Source organism: Heteronotia binoei, chromosome 19 (assembly GCF_032191835.1).
Source record: "Heteronotia binoei isolate CCM8104 ecotype False Entrance Well chromosome 19, APGP_CSIRO_Hbin_v1, whole genome shotgun sequence".
Classification (NCBI taxonomy): Eukaryota; Metazoa; Chordata; class Lepidosauria; order Squamata; family Gekkonidae; genus Heteronotia; species Heteronotia binoei.
This window is the reverse complement of record NC_083241.1, coordinates 30,570,613-30,585,030: the sequence shown is the minus strand read 5'-3', so window position 1 is coordinate 30,585,030 and position 14,418 is coordinate 30,570,613. Positions and strand designations below refer to the sequence as shown.

Here is a 14,418-nt window from a genome sequence, read left to right as displayed (position 1 = left end):
CGTTTTTGAAGATGAAAATATTTTAAATAAATAAACTAATAAAAGTATTTAAAAGTTCTGGTGTAAATCCTGCGACAACAGGAAACAGGTTGGGAAAACTACACACCTCAGTTTCTTTTGCCCCAGAAAAACTCCACATAATTAAGGTTGCCAACTCCTGGAGTGGATTTAGGGATGGAGGCTGGGGAGGGGATTTCAGTGAGATATAATGACATAGAGGTCACCCTCCAAAGCAACCATGTTCTCCAGGTGAAGAGATCTGTCATCTGGAGAACAGTTGTGATTCCAGGAGATCTCCAGGCTCCATCTGGAGGTTGGCAACCCTAGCATAATAAATCCCTTTCCAGGTCATTAAAGTTTTGTCATTCAATGTGTTCACCAGGGAGATCCTGTTGCCCACAATTCTTCTGATGTGCACAGTTGCTATTTGGTGTGAATAAAATAAACACACGTCTTTCTTATAGCAAACGTGTACCCTTAAAAAATCCTGTTGTCTGATCTTTTATACCAAGGCTGGAAAATGAGGGCGCTGCGACTCAGTGGCAGAGCCTCTGCTTGGCATGCAGAAGATCCCAGGTTCAGTCCCTGGCTTCTACAGTTAAAAGGACCAGGTAAGAGGTGATGGTAAAGACCTCTTCCTGAGACCCTGGAGAGCCGCTGCCAGTCTGAGTAGACAAGACTGACCATGATGGATCAAATGTCTGATTCAATATAGGGCAGCTTCATGTGTCCAGGATATACAAATTGCCCAATTTAAACAAAACCAGGCCTCAGATTCAGCAGGAGCTCAAGGGAGCGCAGCTCCTGAGCCTTTCTGAAGGTTCCCTCTCCTCCTCTCCACCTTGTTCATTGAATAGTAGGTGCAGCAGCATAACAATCCCTGGATGAGCTCCATCACCTATTTTTCTACAAAGCGACCCCTGCACAAAACAGTGACTGTCCGCATCAGGAGGATTGTGGGTGGCACTGTCTTCTGTCATGTGCAATCTGAACGTCAAAAGCTTCAAGCATAAACTTAAATGAATGATAGTGTGTTCAGAAGTGACAGAACAAAACGCTTCATCCTTACAAACCTGTTGCATTCCACACAATTTGCAGAGCAAAAGAGGGAGATATTTTTGTTTCAGTGCAAGCAAGCAGACACATGCCACATGGAAAGAGCACCGTCAGTGCTGTTAGTACCCCTGAACAGAAAGTTGCTTACAAAAATCTCGACCCCAGAAATATACACAGTCAAAAAAGATAAGTAAATTACCTTCCAAAGCTGGAGGGAGATAATCTGTTGGTTGGTAAGCTAAGCAGAGACAGCAAACAAAATAATTAGGAATTAAAAAAAAAAGCAGAGATGGAAGCTTAAACAACAGCTATTAGGATGTATTAAATGAGTCGCCTTGCACAGGTTTGAGTTTCTATTAATAGAATTCGGCTTCCACTGGCCAGCCGCCAGTATAAGCAAAACCAGCTTGTAAACTGTAACCAAAAGCTCTGAATGAAAACGATCATTAGCAGCAGGGGACAGAAAAATAAGGATTGTTGCGTACATGGGTTAAATTCCCCAGAGCCAATCCCGTGGCTAAGACACCCAAGCAACTGTCTGAGGAATCACACCAAGTACCCAGCAGATGTACCATGCTCAGGGCTTTTTTCGTAGCAGGAACTCCTTTGCATATTAGGCCACATACCCCTGATGTAGCCAATCCCCCAAGAGCTTACAGGGCTCTTCTTAAAGGGTCTACTGTAAGCGCCAGGAGCACTCGCTACATCAGGGGTGTGTGGCCTAATATGCAAAGGAGTTCCTGCTACAACAAAAACCCCTGCCCATGCTCCTGGCCATCAGTGACTCAGGAAGCCAAGGGCATTGCCTCCTGGACCCACAGCACCACTGGACTGGTCCTGACCAAGCCCCAAAGGAGGCGATGAATGTACCCCAGGAATATTTTGTAGCAGTAATTCCTTTGCATATTAGGCCACACACCTCTGATGTAGCCAATCCTCCAAGAGCTTACAGGGGTCTTATTCCAAGGCCTACTGTAAGCTCCAAGAGGATTGGCTACATCGGGGTTTGTGTGGCCTAATATGCAAAGGAGTTCCTGCTACAAAAAAAGCCCTGAATGTACCTTACTCAGGGTGACAAAGTACCTTGAACTAGGGTTGCTAGCTCTGGGTTGGGAACTTTCTGGAGTTTCTGGGGTGGAGCCTGGGGAGGATGGAGGTGTGGCTAAGGGAGGGGCCTCGACAGGGGTGTGATGCCATACGTTCTACTCTCCAAAGCAGCTGCCCAGGGTATCTGATCTCCATTGTCTGGAGATCAGTTGTGATTCCGCAAGATCCCCAGGCCACACCTGGAGGCTGGCAACCCTACCTTGAACCAGCCCTGCAATCCCACCCCCAAATCACTAGAACCGTAAGCACGCGGTTTGCAAGGGTGGGTTCAATGCAATCAGGGCTTTTTTTGTAGCAGGAACTCCTTTGCATATTAGGCCGCACCCCCTTTATATAGCCAATCCTCCCAGAGCTTACAGGGCCTACTGTAAGCTCTTGGAGGACTGACCACATCAGGAGGTGTGGCCTAATATGCAAAGGAGTTCCTGCTACGAAAAAAGCCCTGGATGCAATTAGCTAGCATTCCTGGATTCTACAGCTTCCCCTCCAGTACAGGCATATAAACTGTATGGTGACTAGGACTGGACCCACAAATATCTTCTATTCCCTTAGCACTGACTTATTATGACAGAGAGGGATCCATGTGGAGGCCAGCTGGAACATGTGACCTTGCCACTAATCAGTCCATAGGTGTCAACATACCTCATGGGGAAACCAGAGAGCTGGTGAGCAAGATCTGGTCATGGTCCCCTTAGAGCACAGCATTCCCAGAGAACTGAGATATAAATAGCCTGCCCCGCTCCATCTCAGAGGGCCAACCAGCCTTTTGCGTCTACCAGCCCTGTCTGTGCACCCTTATCAGACAATCCCTACTTAGTGCAAGAAACGCACCGTGCTCTGAGGTCCGCCTGCAAACAGAGCACTTCTGTTGCGTCCCCCTGACCCTCAGCACTCAAATTTGCAATATTTTATCCACAGGAGAATGCAGTTCTTCCGCTGGTTAGCTCCTGTAATGCAGGAGGCATGTAACATGGGCAGCCCTTAAACTGGTGCAGCGATGAAGAGTGCAATCCTATGCCCAGATCTAGAGGGGCAGCCGTGTTGGTCTGAAGCAGTAAGCAAAGTTTGAATTCAGTGGCACCTTTAAAACCAACAAAGTTTTATACAAGGTACAAGCTTCTGTGTGCAATCTATCTGAAGATGCGTGCTTGCACATGAAAACTTACACCTTGAATAAAACTTCGTTGGTCTTAAAGGTGCCGCTGAATTCAAACTTTGTTTCCTTCCTTCTAAGTCCAGTAACTCTAGCAAACTGTCTAAAAGTAGTACTAATCTCATCACAAAAACCTTCCATCACTGTGGGTGTCCAAAGGTCATCTTAGTGATTCTGCAGACTGGGCAAAAGACCAAGATGCGGCCCTAAAATCACTGCCACCCCATAGCTGGCCCTCCTGCTGTGGCCAGTCAAGGGGTGGCCCTTGCCCCATCTAAGGTGGGTAGGAGATGCCACTGCAAGACTGCTGCATGAACCCCAAATGAGGTGGGCACAGGTGGCACCAAGAGGCCGTTTTTTTCTTTTCACCCTTTTTTCGGGGCAGGTCTGTGGATGGATGGGCACCTCCCAACATGGAGCTCGGGGCAGCTGCCCTTGTTGCCTGTTAGTTAAGACTGCCCTGATGGTGTCATTCCAGGGACTCTGACAGCCTTAGTTTTTGTATCACTGTCAGCAGTGACAGGAGAAGGCACCTGGACTGGTCTCTTCTACAGCACAGTGCCAACACCACTGGTGGCCAAAAAGGGTATTGCAGCTACAAGCTCCATGGGGCTCAGGTGACGTAAGAAACCAATAGGGACCTATAAAGCTTCATATCCTGGCTTGTTTCCTCTGCCCATGTCATGTATTGCCCAGAGAGAGAAATGCCATTTGTGCAAATGCTCACAGTCACCATTCTGTCTTCATATAAACATACAATAAAACGATGTGTTCGTCTGCTCTGCTAATCGCCAGCAATGCTGTAGGTGCAGTCCAATAGTAATGGTACATGACAATACGTCTTCGCCATCCAAATTTGAGTTCCTGGCCTGCATCTATAATCCCTTATGTAACACACACACACCCCAATTTTATTCTAAAAATAAATGGCTCAGCAAAAATCATATGCGTGCACAACTGTGAGAGCATACCTTTGGCAGTTCTTCGTGTAAAAACAAAGCGATTCTGCTTCCCTCAGATCCAAAATCCCAAAGCTACTGATTATAGACACACACACACACACACACACACAAAGTGCTACTGATCCAGAATATTGGTGGTGGTTGGAGACGCTGTCAGATCACAACCACTTACGGTGACCCCCTAAGGTTTTTGAGGCAAGAACTAAACAGAGGTGATCTGCCATTGCCTGCCTCTACATAGCAAAAGTGGGAGGGCTTCTAGTGTTCTGGCCCCACTGATGGACCTCCTGATGGCACCTGGTATTTTTTGGCCACTGTGTGACACAGAGTGTTGGACTGGATGGGCCACTGGCCTGATCCAACATGGCTTCTCTTATGTTCTTATGTTCTAACCCTGTCTTCCCTGTTAATCTCTCATCCTAATACTAACCGGGGCCCAACCCTGCTTAGTTTCCAAGAATGATTGAGCTCAGGGTTTTGTTTTGGGTTTTGAGCAGGAACGCACAGGAACGGAGTTCCGGCTGGCTTGGTGCCAGGGGTGTGTGACCTAATATGCAAATGAGTTCCTGCTGGGGCTTTTCCTATAAAAAGCCCTGCATAAAACAATGGTGATGTCAGGGAGTGTGGCCTAATATGCAAATGAGTTCTTGCTGGGCTTCTTCCACACAAAAAAGCCCCGACTGAGCTAGCCTGGGCCATCCATGTCAAGGCAAGAGATAAAAAGAGATCATTTGCTATTGCCTGCTTCCGCGTAGCGACCCTGGACTTCACTGGTGGCCTCCCATCCAAGCACTAACCAGGATCAACCCTGCTTCGTTTCCAAGAGCGGATGAGATCAGGCTAGCCTGGGCCATCCAGGACAGGGCACGAGACAAACAGAGGGGGTTTGCTATTGCCTGCCTCTACATAGCAACACTGGACTCCCTGGTGGTCTCCCATCCAAGTACTAACCAAGACTGACCCTGCTTATTTTCCAAGTTCTGACAAGGGCTATCTTGGTGGTAGAACGTGCTGTCAGCTTTTGGCAACCTCACAGGTTTTTCAAAGCAAGAGATGAACAGAGGTGGTTTGCCATTGCCTACCTCTGTATAGTAACCCTGGACTTCCTTGGTGGTTTCTCATGCAAGGCCAACCCTGCTTAGCTTCTGAGACCTAACAAGATCAGGCTGAGCCATTCAGGTCAAAGTGGTCCAGACTATTACAGAGAGAAAATTAACTTTTCTATGGTTTTCAGACTGATAATTTGAACAGTATAAACATCCTTTGGTTACCCAAAACAAATATTTTGCTAAACATTTGGATAACAACAAAGAAGCTCCATATATTAGATATTACAAAAAAGGCCATATACTAGATGTTACAGCATGGGTTGCGCACACAGCTGTCACGTTTGGGGAGGGGGGGTTTAAAGAGACAGAAGTGCAGAACCATCCATTCATCACTACCCTTTCCGCTCCAACATCTACTCCACCGCTGTTTGCCTTTGCTGAGCTCAAGATCAGGTGTATGAGTGTGTGTGTGTGTGTGTAAAGGGCCATCAAGTCACAGCTGACATAGCAAACCCAACAAGGCACTTTCCAGACAAGTGAGAAGCAGAGGTGGTTGACCATTGCCTCTCTCAGCAGAGTCTTCCTTAGAGGTCTCCCTTCCAAGCAGGGCCAGCACCAGAGGCTCTGCCGCCCCGGGCAGGACCTCTTCCCCTGCCCTAACTTCCGGGGGAGGGCAGTGCACCCACTGCTGCCCAGCCCCCCAACCCTGCCCACCCTTCCCAGGTCAAAGGAAGGCTGAGTGGGGTCACGGGTGACCACCTTTGCATTCCCCAGGTGGTGCGTACGCTCCATGGAGCCTGCCCCTTCCGTTGGGGCAAGTGCTTGGGGAAGGCGAGAGCGCTCAACCCAGCTGCTTTTGTGTTCCCTGGATCCTCAGAGCACATGACACGTGGGAGAGGGGGCACCTGGCAGCACCTCCATGGGCTAGGTGGCACCAGGCCACCTACCTGGCCTACTCCCATGCACTGGCCATGCATAGCTTCCAAGATGGGACTATATCAAGCCACCTTCCTTCCCAAGAAGGTGGACCAAAAAAAATATATCAGTGAGTGGAAGCCCACCAGTCCTCCACCTCAATTTCCCCCTCATCCATCCCACATCTACACCTGTGCAAGGTAACATCCAAACTGTGATGCCCCTTGGGTCCAGCCAGAGCCTAAAGTCAATGATCCTTTGTCTCCCCCCACCCCAATATTTCATCCTTTCACAAAAGATCACAGGGTTAAGCCGCTGCATTTACAACGTGGCAAGCAGATGAGAAACAGGATTCCAAGGGCCATCCCAGTTATGAAGCGAGGGTGCCGAAAACCCTGACAAAATCCCGGAGCATCTTCGGGCCAGATGCCTAAAGCAGTTCACGTGTGAATCAACTGGTAATGTAAAACCTAGCCTATGGTCCTCAGGATGCTCATTCGCATGACAAACGTCCCAGAGAAGAGGAAAGACTATTTAAAGCTTCATGTATGAAAATGCTCAACTGTGGCACAGCTGCCTTCCCCCTCGGAGGAGGAGGGTCTTCTGGGCTATGTGAGTTTGACCAAAAATATCAGAGGTCCTTCTTACCACACTTGGTGCCAACCAAGCCTTTGCTATTTTAAAGTTTCAAATCATGGGGTTCAAACGTGATTGGGGTGTGAAAACAGGTGGGAACTATAGAAGTAGATGCTGCACTTGCCTTGCCTGACGCTCCTTGGGGCATGTCTGCACACTTACGTCTTCTCTGCAAAGATATCTGAAGCAGCCTTAAGCTCAACCGGACCGCTGGCATCTGCCTTGACTGGTGCCCTCTCTCCGCTCTGATCTTTCCCTACCTGTTAACTGTGCTGTGGAATAGTGGAGATCAGACTTTTGGGTAGTGTGTGAATACTCTGAATGGACATTAACATGAAACAGACGGGCAGTTTCAGAGGACAGCCGTGTTGGTCTTCAATAGAACAGCTAGAAGGGGGGAGGGGGGAGGAAGGAAGGAAGGAAGGAAGGAAGGAAGGAAGGAAGGAAGGAAGGAAGGAAGGAAGGAAGGAAGGAAGGAAGGAAGGAAGGAAGGAAGGAAGGAAGGAAGGAAGGAAGGAAGGAAGGAAGGGAGGGAGGGCGGGCTAGAATTCAGTAGCAGAGCAAGGGAGGAAGGGAAGCTATGTTGGTCTGCAACAAAACAGAATCAAGACCAGTAAGACAGACAGACAGACAGATGAGAGAGACAGACAGAGGATGTTGGGTTGCAATAGAACAAAATCAAGTCTAGTAGCACAGATAGACAGACATCCAAAAAGTACAGGATGGCACACATACTTCCCACTCATTTTGCCCTTGCAATAACCCTGCAAGGCAGGATAGGCAGAGAGAGAGGGAAAGAGACTGGCCCAAAGGCACCCAGTTTTCACAATACTCTGGGCCAAGCTAACTATCTTGGCATCCTCATTTATTTATTTATGTTCTTTCTCATCCACCTTTCTCACTAGGACTCAAGGCAAACGACACAGAGTGAGTCACTGCAACAGAAAGGATGGGACGTTCAGTGAACAGCGCAGAAGGAATTAGCGTTGTAGCACCTACCATGAGGACACCATTATCGTTTTAAAAGTGATTCTGAAACATTGCTGAAGCCCAATCCTAATCAGGGCTCAAGTGCAATGGACGGAGGGGCTCTCAGTCTGAAAAGCTGTTGTCAGTTCAGACAGAGATAATTTTAACCTGGATGTGGCTGGAGGGGCAGGCTACAGCAACCCTGAGGAAGCAAAACAAATCTGGGTCTGGTCGGTGCTTGGATGGGAGATCTCTTAGATCTCAAAAGATGACTTGAGGTTCATGATACAAGAAAGGTGGGAAATAAGTGCAATTATTTATTTATTTATTATGATAATCTTCAGAGACCCTGCTCCCAGTGCCTTGCCATCTGAGGCTAAATAGGTGGCAACCCAAGAAAGAGCCTTCTTGGTTGTGGCACCAAAACTGTTGAACTCTCTTCTCAGGGAGACCTGTCTGTCTCGTTCTATCATTGTATTCCACCAGTGGGTGAATATTTCCTGTTTTGTCCAACATTCCCTCACTGATTTTTAAGGGACCTTTCCCCTTTTATGAGTTTTGTTTCAATTATTTTGTTCTTGTTTTTATGAGTTTTAATTGTTTAAAATCATTTTTATATATTTCTGTGGGGTTCTTTTAATTATGCTTTAATGTTTTTCTTGTTTGTTGCCTCGGGGGCCTGAAGTTGGGTGGAAAGGTGGCTTTACAATGTTTTAAATAAGTTATTATTCTCACTGTTGATGGGGACAGCTAGATTTATCTGCATGAACTGGAAACACAAAATCTAAACCAACTCTTCATAAGGCCATTAAGGCATTAAATTATGACGGTGGGCAGTGTTCTCGCTAAACTGAGTTGGTGTGAGCTAGCTCACAGTGTTTTAGCCTCTTAGTTCTTAATACAATGCCAATAGCTCACAAAGTAGAATTTTTGCTTACATGATTCTACAGCTTAGTGGGAGTATTGGTGTTGGGAAGTGCTACCATGTCCTCGATGACTTATAATGACCCCATAGGTTTTTCAAGCAGCCCAGAGTGGTAAAGCTGCAGCACTGCAGTACAAACTCTCTGCTCATGACCTGAGTTCGATCCTGGCAGAAGCTGGGTTCAGCTAGCCAGCTCAAGGTTGACTTAGCCTTCCATCCTTCTGAGGTTGGTAAAATGAGTACCCAGCTTGCTGGAGGGAAAGTATAGAAGACAAGGAAAGGCAATGGCAAACCATCCCGTAAAACATCTGCCGTGAAAACGTCGTGATGCGACATCACCCCAAAGTTGGGAATGACTGGTGCTTGCACAGGGGACTACTTTTATCTTTAGGTTTTTCAAGGCAAGAGGTGAAGAGGGGAGGTTTGCCATTGCCTGCCTGTGCACAGAGACACTGGACTTCCTTGGAGGTCACTCATCCAAATACTAAGCAGGGCCAATCCTGTTAAGCTTTTGAGAGCTGATGGGTTAGCCTGGGCCATCCTGGTCAGGGCAATTCTGTAACACCATTAATGGCCAACGGTCCCCGCCTTGAAGACTTTACACCCTAAAGTATCATCTATACATCATTAGATTTTTGGTATGATAGGGAAAGGGGGACAAAGGGGTTGCATCAAACATTGTGGTGTCGTGGTTAGAGTGCCAGACTAGAATCTGGGAGAGCTAGGTTCGAATCCCTCCTTGGTCGAGAAAGCTTGCTGGGTGACCTTGGGCCATTGGCATACTCTCAGCCTAACCTACCTCACAGGATTGCCGTGAGGATAAAACGAAGGAGAGGAGAACAACGTAAGCCAGTTTGGGTCCCCAACGGGGAGAAAAGCAAGATGATCAGTGAAATAAAGAAAGTCGTAAAGTTTAAAGACCACAGAGGTGCTGGGACAACTCTCACTTAGATTTTCTAGACGCAGACAGATCTGCCACTCCAGGCTGTGACCACTATGTCTGCTGTCCCTCTCCCTCCAGACAGCAGAAAGCCCCTTCCTGGGTACCTCCACAAGGCTGGCAAGAAGTCACAAGCACACCTACACACCCACAGCCACATCTCAGACTTGAGATTTCCTTGCCCATGCTAGGAATTAGCAGATCTCTAGGAAACAACAGTAGCCTCCTTCTTTTAATCCAGGGGCCGGGGAATTTGGCTGGGCTCCCTCCTTCGCACACAAGCCCAGGAAAGCATCTTGCCTCATCCCTCCTGGGCCTCGTTCCAAGCCCAGCCCAGCCCAGCGGATGAGCTGCCGGTGCGGTGCTGCCTTGGGAGTCACAGGCCTTCTGATCTACAAAAGTGTTCTCTTTCCTCCTAGGAAATCCAGAAGCCAGGTCATGGGGTTACTTGGTAAACAAAAGCAAGGGGCGTCTACACATGCTCCAAGGCGCTCTCTTCTTTGTTAATATGACACATATTGACACCTGACTCTGAAACAGGAGCAAGAGCTACAGATTATAGTTCTTAGGAAACGGTACTGCACCAGAGACAGCGTGGGGTGGGAGAACCGTGCAGGATCTGACCACTGGCCCTTCTAATCTAATCCACCGGCATCGTTTCCAACTGTGGCCAGGCGCCCCCAGGAAGCCTTCAAGCAAAATATAAGACGCAACACCCCCCTCCCTCCCAGTGCCAGATTAAACCCTCTGGAGGCCCCTAGGCAGTCAAAATCCCACTCAAAATCCCTCTCAAATTATCTCAGTCAGAGCACCCACCCCACCACCCATGCCCCCCCACTCCCGCTGCAGCCTGCAGGCACCTTCTCCAAAGCCCCTTTCACAAAGTTGTGGGGGAGATGCAGAGAGAGGCAAACTTGATGATGACGCCAGCAGCAGCCGTTTCTCCAGGCAAATCCGGCAAAGACAGGCTCAGTTGCTGGCTGTGCATGTAGGCTGGAAGGGCTGCAAGCAGGAGAGAAAGGGGGGGAGCCAGCCCGGGGCCCCAAATGCGGGGGGGGGGGCCCATTGGCCATTACCTACTTTGGCTAATTGTTAATCTGGCCCTGCCCCCTCCGCATCCCCCAGCCGTAGGTATGAAGTGGGCGCACCCCCGCCTCTGACCCAGGGCGTCTCTTTAGGTTGACACCGATCCACCTCCTCTAACTCTACCCTTCCCGCTCTCCAAAACCACTTAATCCAAGCATCCTAAATCTCGTGGCAGCGAATTCCGCAAACTAACGCCGCCTCGAGTGCACATGCGCGTCTCTCGCCCTAAATCTGCGCTCGATCGGAGCTTCTCGGCGCGGGGATGGGTCGCTGCGCCACAATTGGAAGAAAAGCAGCCCGGCCTTGGCGCACGACAAGGCGGGTTTGCGCCGTGGGAATCCCCGACCCTGCGCACCGGCGGCGCCTACCTGTTCTCCGGGCGCACGCTGAGCATGTAGCTGCGCCGCTCGGGCCGGCTCTCCACCAGCGGCCCGTTGTCCTCGCCGTCGCTGCCCGCGCCGGCGGGGCTGTAGGCCAAGAAGCGGCCGTTGCCCGAGTAGGAGCGGCCCAGAGGCCTCCGCCTGGAGCCCATTTGCCCGGCCGGAAAGTGAGGAGCTTGGCGGCGGCGGAGGCAAGGGGGGCGCGCGGGGGTCCCGGGCGGCTCCCAGTCCTAGTCGGCGCAGCGCACCAGCCGTCAATCACCCGGGGCGGGCCGCCACCCCGCTATTTATACCCGGCCGCACATGGAGCTGTCGCTCAGCCAGGGGGGGCGGGAGGCTTGGACGGGACCCTGCCCTGGCGCGCCGCCTGGCGAGCTCCGGTGCCCAAGCCCAAACGCCGGGCCTCGGATCCCCCTACCCACCCTCCTTGGGACTGGTGGCTTGAAAAGGCGGCGAGCGGGCGTCCGGCTGGGGCGCAAAAGGGAAGAAGAAGAAGACCGCAGATTTATACCCCGCCTTCTCTCTGAATCAGAGGCTGTGATCGCACACACTAAATAATGCACTTTCAGTCCACTTTCCAACTTTTTTACTGTGTGAGCTTGCAAAATCCAGTTGGAAAGTGGATTGAAAGTGCATTATTAGGGGTGTGTGATCACAGCCAGAGTCTCAGAGCGACTTACAACCTCCTTTATCTCCTTCCCCCACAACAAGACACCCTGTTAGGTGGGTGGGGCCGAGAGAGCTCTGACAGAAGCTGCCCTTTCAAGGACAGCTATGAGAGCTATGGCTAACCCAAGGCCATTCCAGCAGGTGTAAGTAGAGGAGTAGGGAATCAAACCCAATTCTCCCAGATAACAGTCTGCACACTTAACCACTACACCAAACTGCCTCTCCTGATTCTCTCCCCTCCCCCAAGCTTCCCGCTTGCCGGTTTGGATCTCTGGGCCCCCTCTCCAATTAACATTTTTAAAGGATGTTAAAGATACTCAAGGTGGTTTAACAATTTAAAAAAATGAAAAGAGAACAGCAAGAATGATCCCCCTTGACCTTTGGGGCTTCCTTTGGGAGTATGGTTGCCAGCCTCCAGCTGGTGGCTAGAGAGCTCCTGGGATTGCTACTGAAATCCAAGAGACAGAGATCAGTTCACCTGGAGAAAATGGTCACTTTGGTGGATTCTCTGGCATTATATCCCAATGAAGCCCCTCCCCAAGCCCTGTCCTCAAGCTCCACCCCCAAAATATCCAGAGATTAGTTCAAATTCTGAGAGATCACCAGGCTCCGCCTGGAGATTTGGCAACGCAACAGGAATACGCAGCAAAATTGAAATCCTGGAGAAAGCAATGTAACAGTTGTTTTCAATAATTAGTCAATGACACTCACAATTGACACTCAATGATTATTTCTCATCCAGAAATACTCATCATAGTAATAGCACACAGTGCTAACAAAAATAATACAAGAAAACAATAAATATACTTTCTGGTCAATTACAAAGCCATTTACTTCTGCACAATATACTGTTACTAAAGTCCAATCACAAATTTAATTCTGTACTGCTTTCACTCTGAAGTCCACTTGTGATGGCAAAAAAGATAAATCGTTAGGGACTCTGGCCTGTGTTTAGCTTGCCAAAGCTAGGATTCTACTATGTCACTTTTGCATCATTTAATTTTTTTATTATTTCTGATTGGGTCTGCAACCTTAATGAGGTAACAATATGTTACCAACCCATGGGGTGACGTCGCATCACGATGTTTTCTTGGCAGACTTTTTATCAGGTGGTTTGCCATTGCCTTCCCCAGTCATCTACACTTTACTTTATGGGTACTCATTTTACCGACCTCGGAAGAATGGCAGGCTGAGTCAACCTTGAGCTGGCTACCTGAAGCCAGCTTCCACCAGGATTGAACTCAGTTTGGGAGCAGAGCGTGGACTGCAGTACTGCAGCTTACCACTCTATTTTATTGCTTACTGAATGTCCCATCCAGTCGATTATATTGATTCATTCTGTGTAATCCTCCTTGAGTCCAAGTGAAAAAGAGGGACTATAGTGAATAAATAAATAAAAGATATCTGAGCAACTTTGGCCAGGGAGTTTATCCTATCTCTTGGTTGGTTCTTGGCAGGTCTCTTTTTTTTCTCAATGACGGACTAGCAAACACTGACCTCAGGTGGTCATCATGGGAATGGCAGGTTGCATCCCAAGCAAGGGCCTGTATCTTGGCACAGGTTGGCACTGCTGTGGTGATGTTTCCACTATCTGCAAAGTAGCAATTAGCAATACGCCCAGGTGATCAGAGCTGAAGATACACCCATAAATTGCCACATTCTGTACTTATTGGGACAGTTGATGTTATTCAAATGCAAAATTTAAGTTGCAGCAGAGAGATAACAGTGCGGCTTTGATAGTCCCTGAGAGCCAGTGTGGTGTAGCAGTTACCCATGTCAGATTAGGATCTGGGAATGCCAGGTGCAAATCCCCATTCAGCCGTGAAACTCACCGAGTGACCGTGAGCCATTCACTCTTTCTCAGCCAAATCTATCCCAGGGCTGTTGTAAGGATTTGGGGGGGGAGTACTTATTTACTCAGTAAGTAATTAAATTGTGGGATTCACTGGCAATGGATGTACTGATGGCTGCTCTTTATTTACCTGGCAGGGGAAACACCTTGATCACAAAGGAGGTTTTCCCAGGGTGAGGTTCATCCACTGTACTCCAGGTGTGCTGACCCCTGCAATTTCCCCAAATGTAAGAAAACCAGTGTAGTGTATTGGTGAAGAGCGGCGGATTCTAATCTGGAGAACCGGGTTCAAATTGGCACTCCTCCACGTGACCCTGGGTCAGTCACAGTTCTCTCAGAACTTGCTCAACCCCCCCCCCCCAACAAGTCTAGCTCGCCACCCAGTGATGTATAACACTAAGCTGGCAGGCAATCTTAGGATCTCTTGGCTCTACTACACACATTGCTGTGCTATAACCACTCCCCCACTATTCAGAAAAAAATTACGTTACCTCTTCAAGGTACCTGCCCAAGGTGGCTTACAAAATAAAGCATTATAAAAGCACTAGCATATGTGACTTTAAAAGGGGGGTATTCATGGTCCCATCAATGGCTGCCAGCCACAATGACCAAAGAGCACCTTTGTGTCTAGTCAGTCTCTGCGTACCAGAACTAGGAGGTAATGTTGGGATAGGCCTTGGCCTCTGTGGCCTGTTGGCTGGCCCTCCTGGGCAAATGGG

General features: G+C 48.9%; 1 protein-coding gene and 1 non-coding gene across 2 annotated transcripts in view; one reads left to right on the top strand and one right to left on the bottom strand.

Annotated features, from left to right (window-relative positions):
- ALPK3 (alpha kinase 3) overlaps window positions 1-11,449 on the bottom strand; it is an 86,181-nt gene extending 74,732 nt beyond the window's left edge. The window contains exons 1-2 of the mRNA XM_060259741.1: window positions 11,167-11,449; window positions 1,256-1,294 (exon numbers count right to left, since the gene is read on the bottom strand). Of these exons, the coding sequence (XP_060115724.1) occupies window positions 1,256-1,294; window positions 11,167-11,330 (203 nt within the window). The 5' untranslated portion in view covers window positions 11,331-11,449. The remainder of the gene's footprint in view (window positions 1-1,255; window positions 1,295-11,166) is intronic.
- A 2,372-nt stretch (window positions 11,450-13,821) lies between these two features.
- Window positions 13,822-13,991, top strand: LOC132587988 (U1 spliceosomal RNA). Its single transcript, XR_009556480.1, has one exon. It is a non-coding gene; the product is annotated as a U1 spliceosomal RNA (small nuclear RNA).
- The last annotated feature ends 427 nt before the right edge of the window (window positions 13,992-14,418 follow it).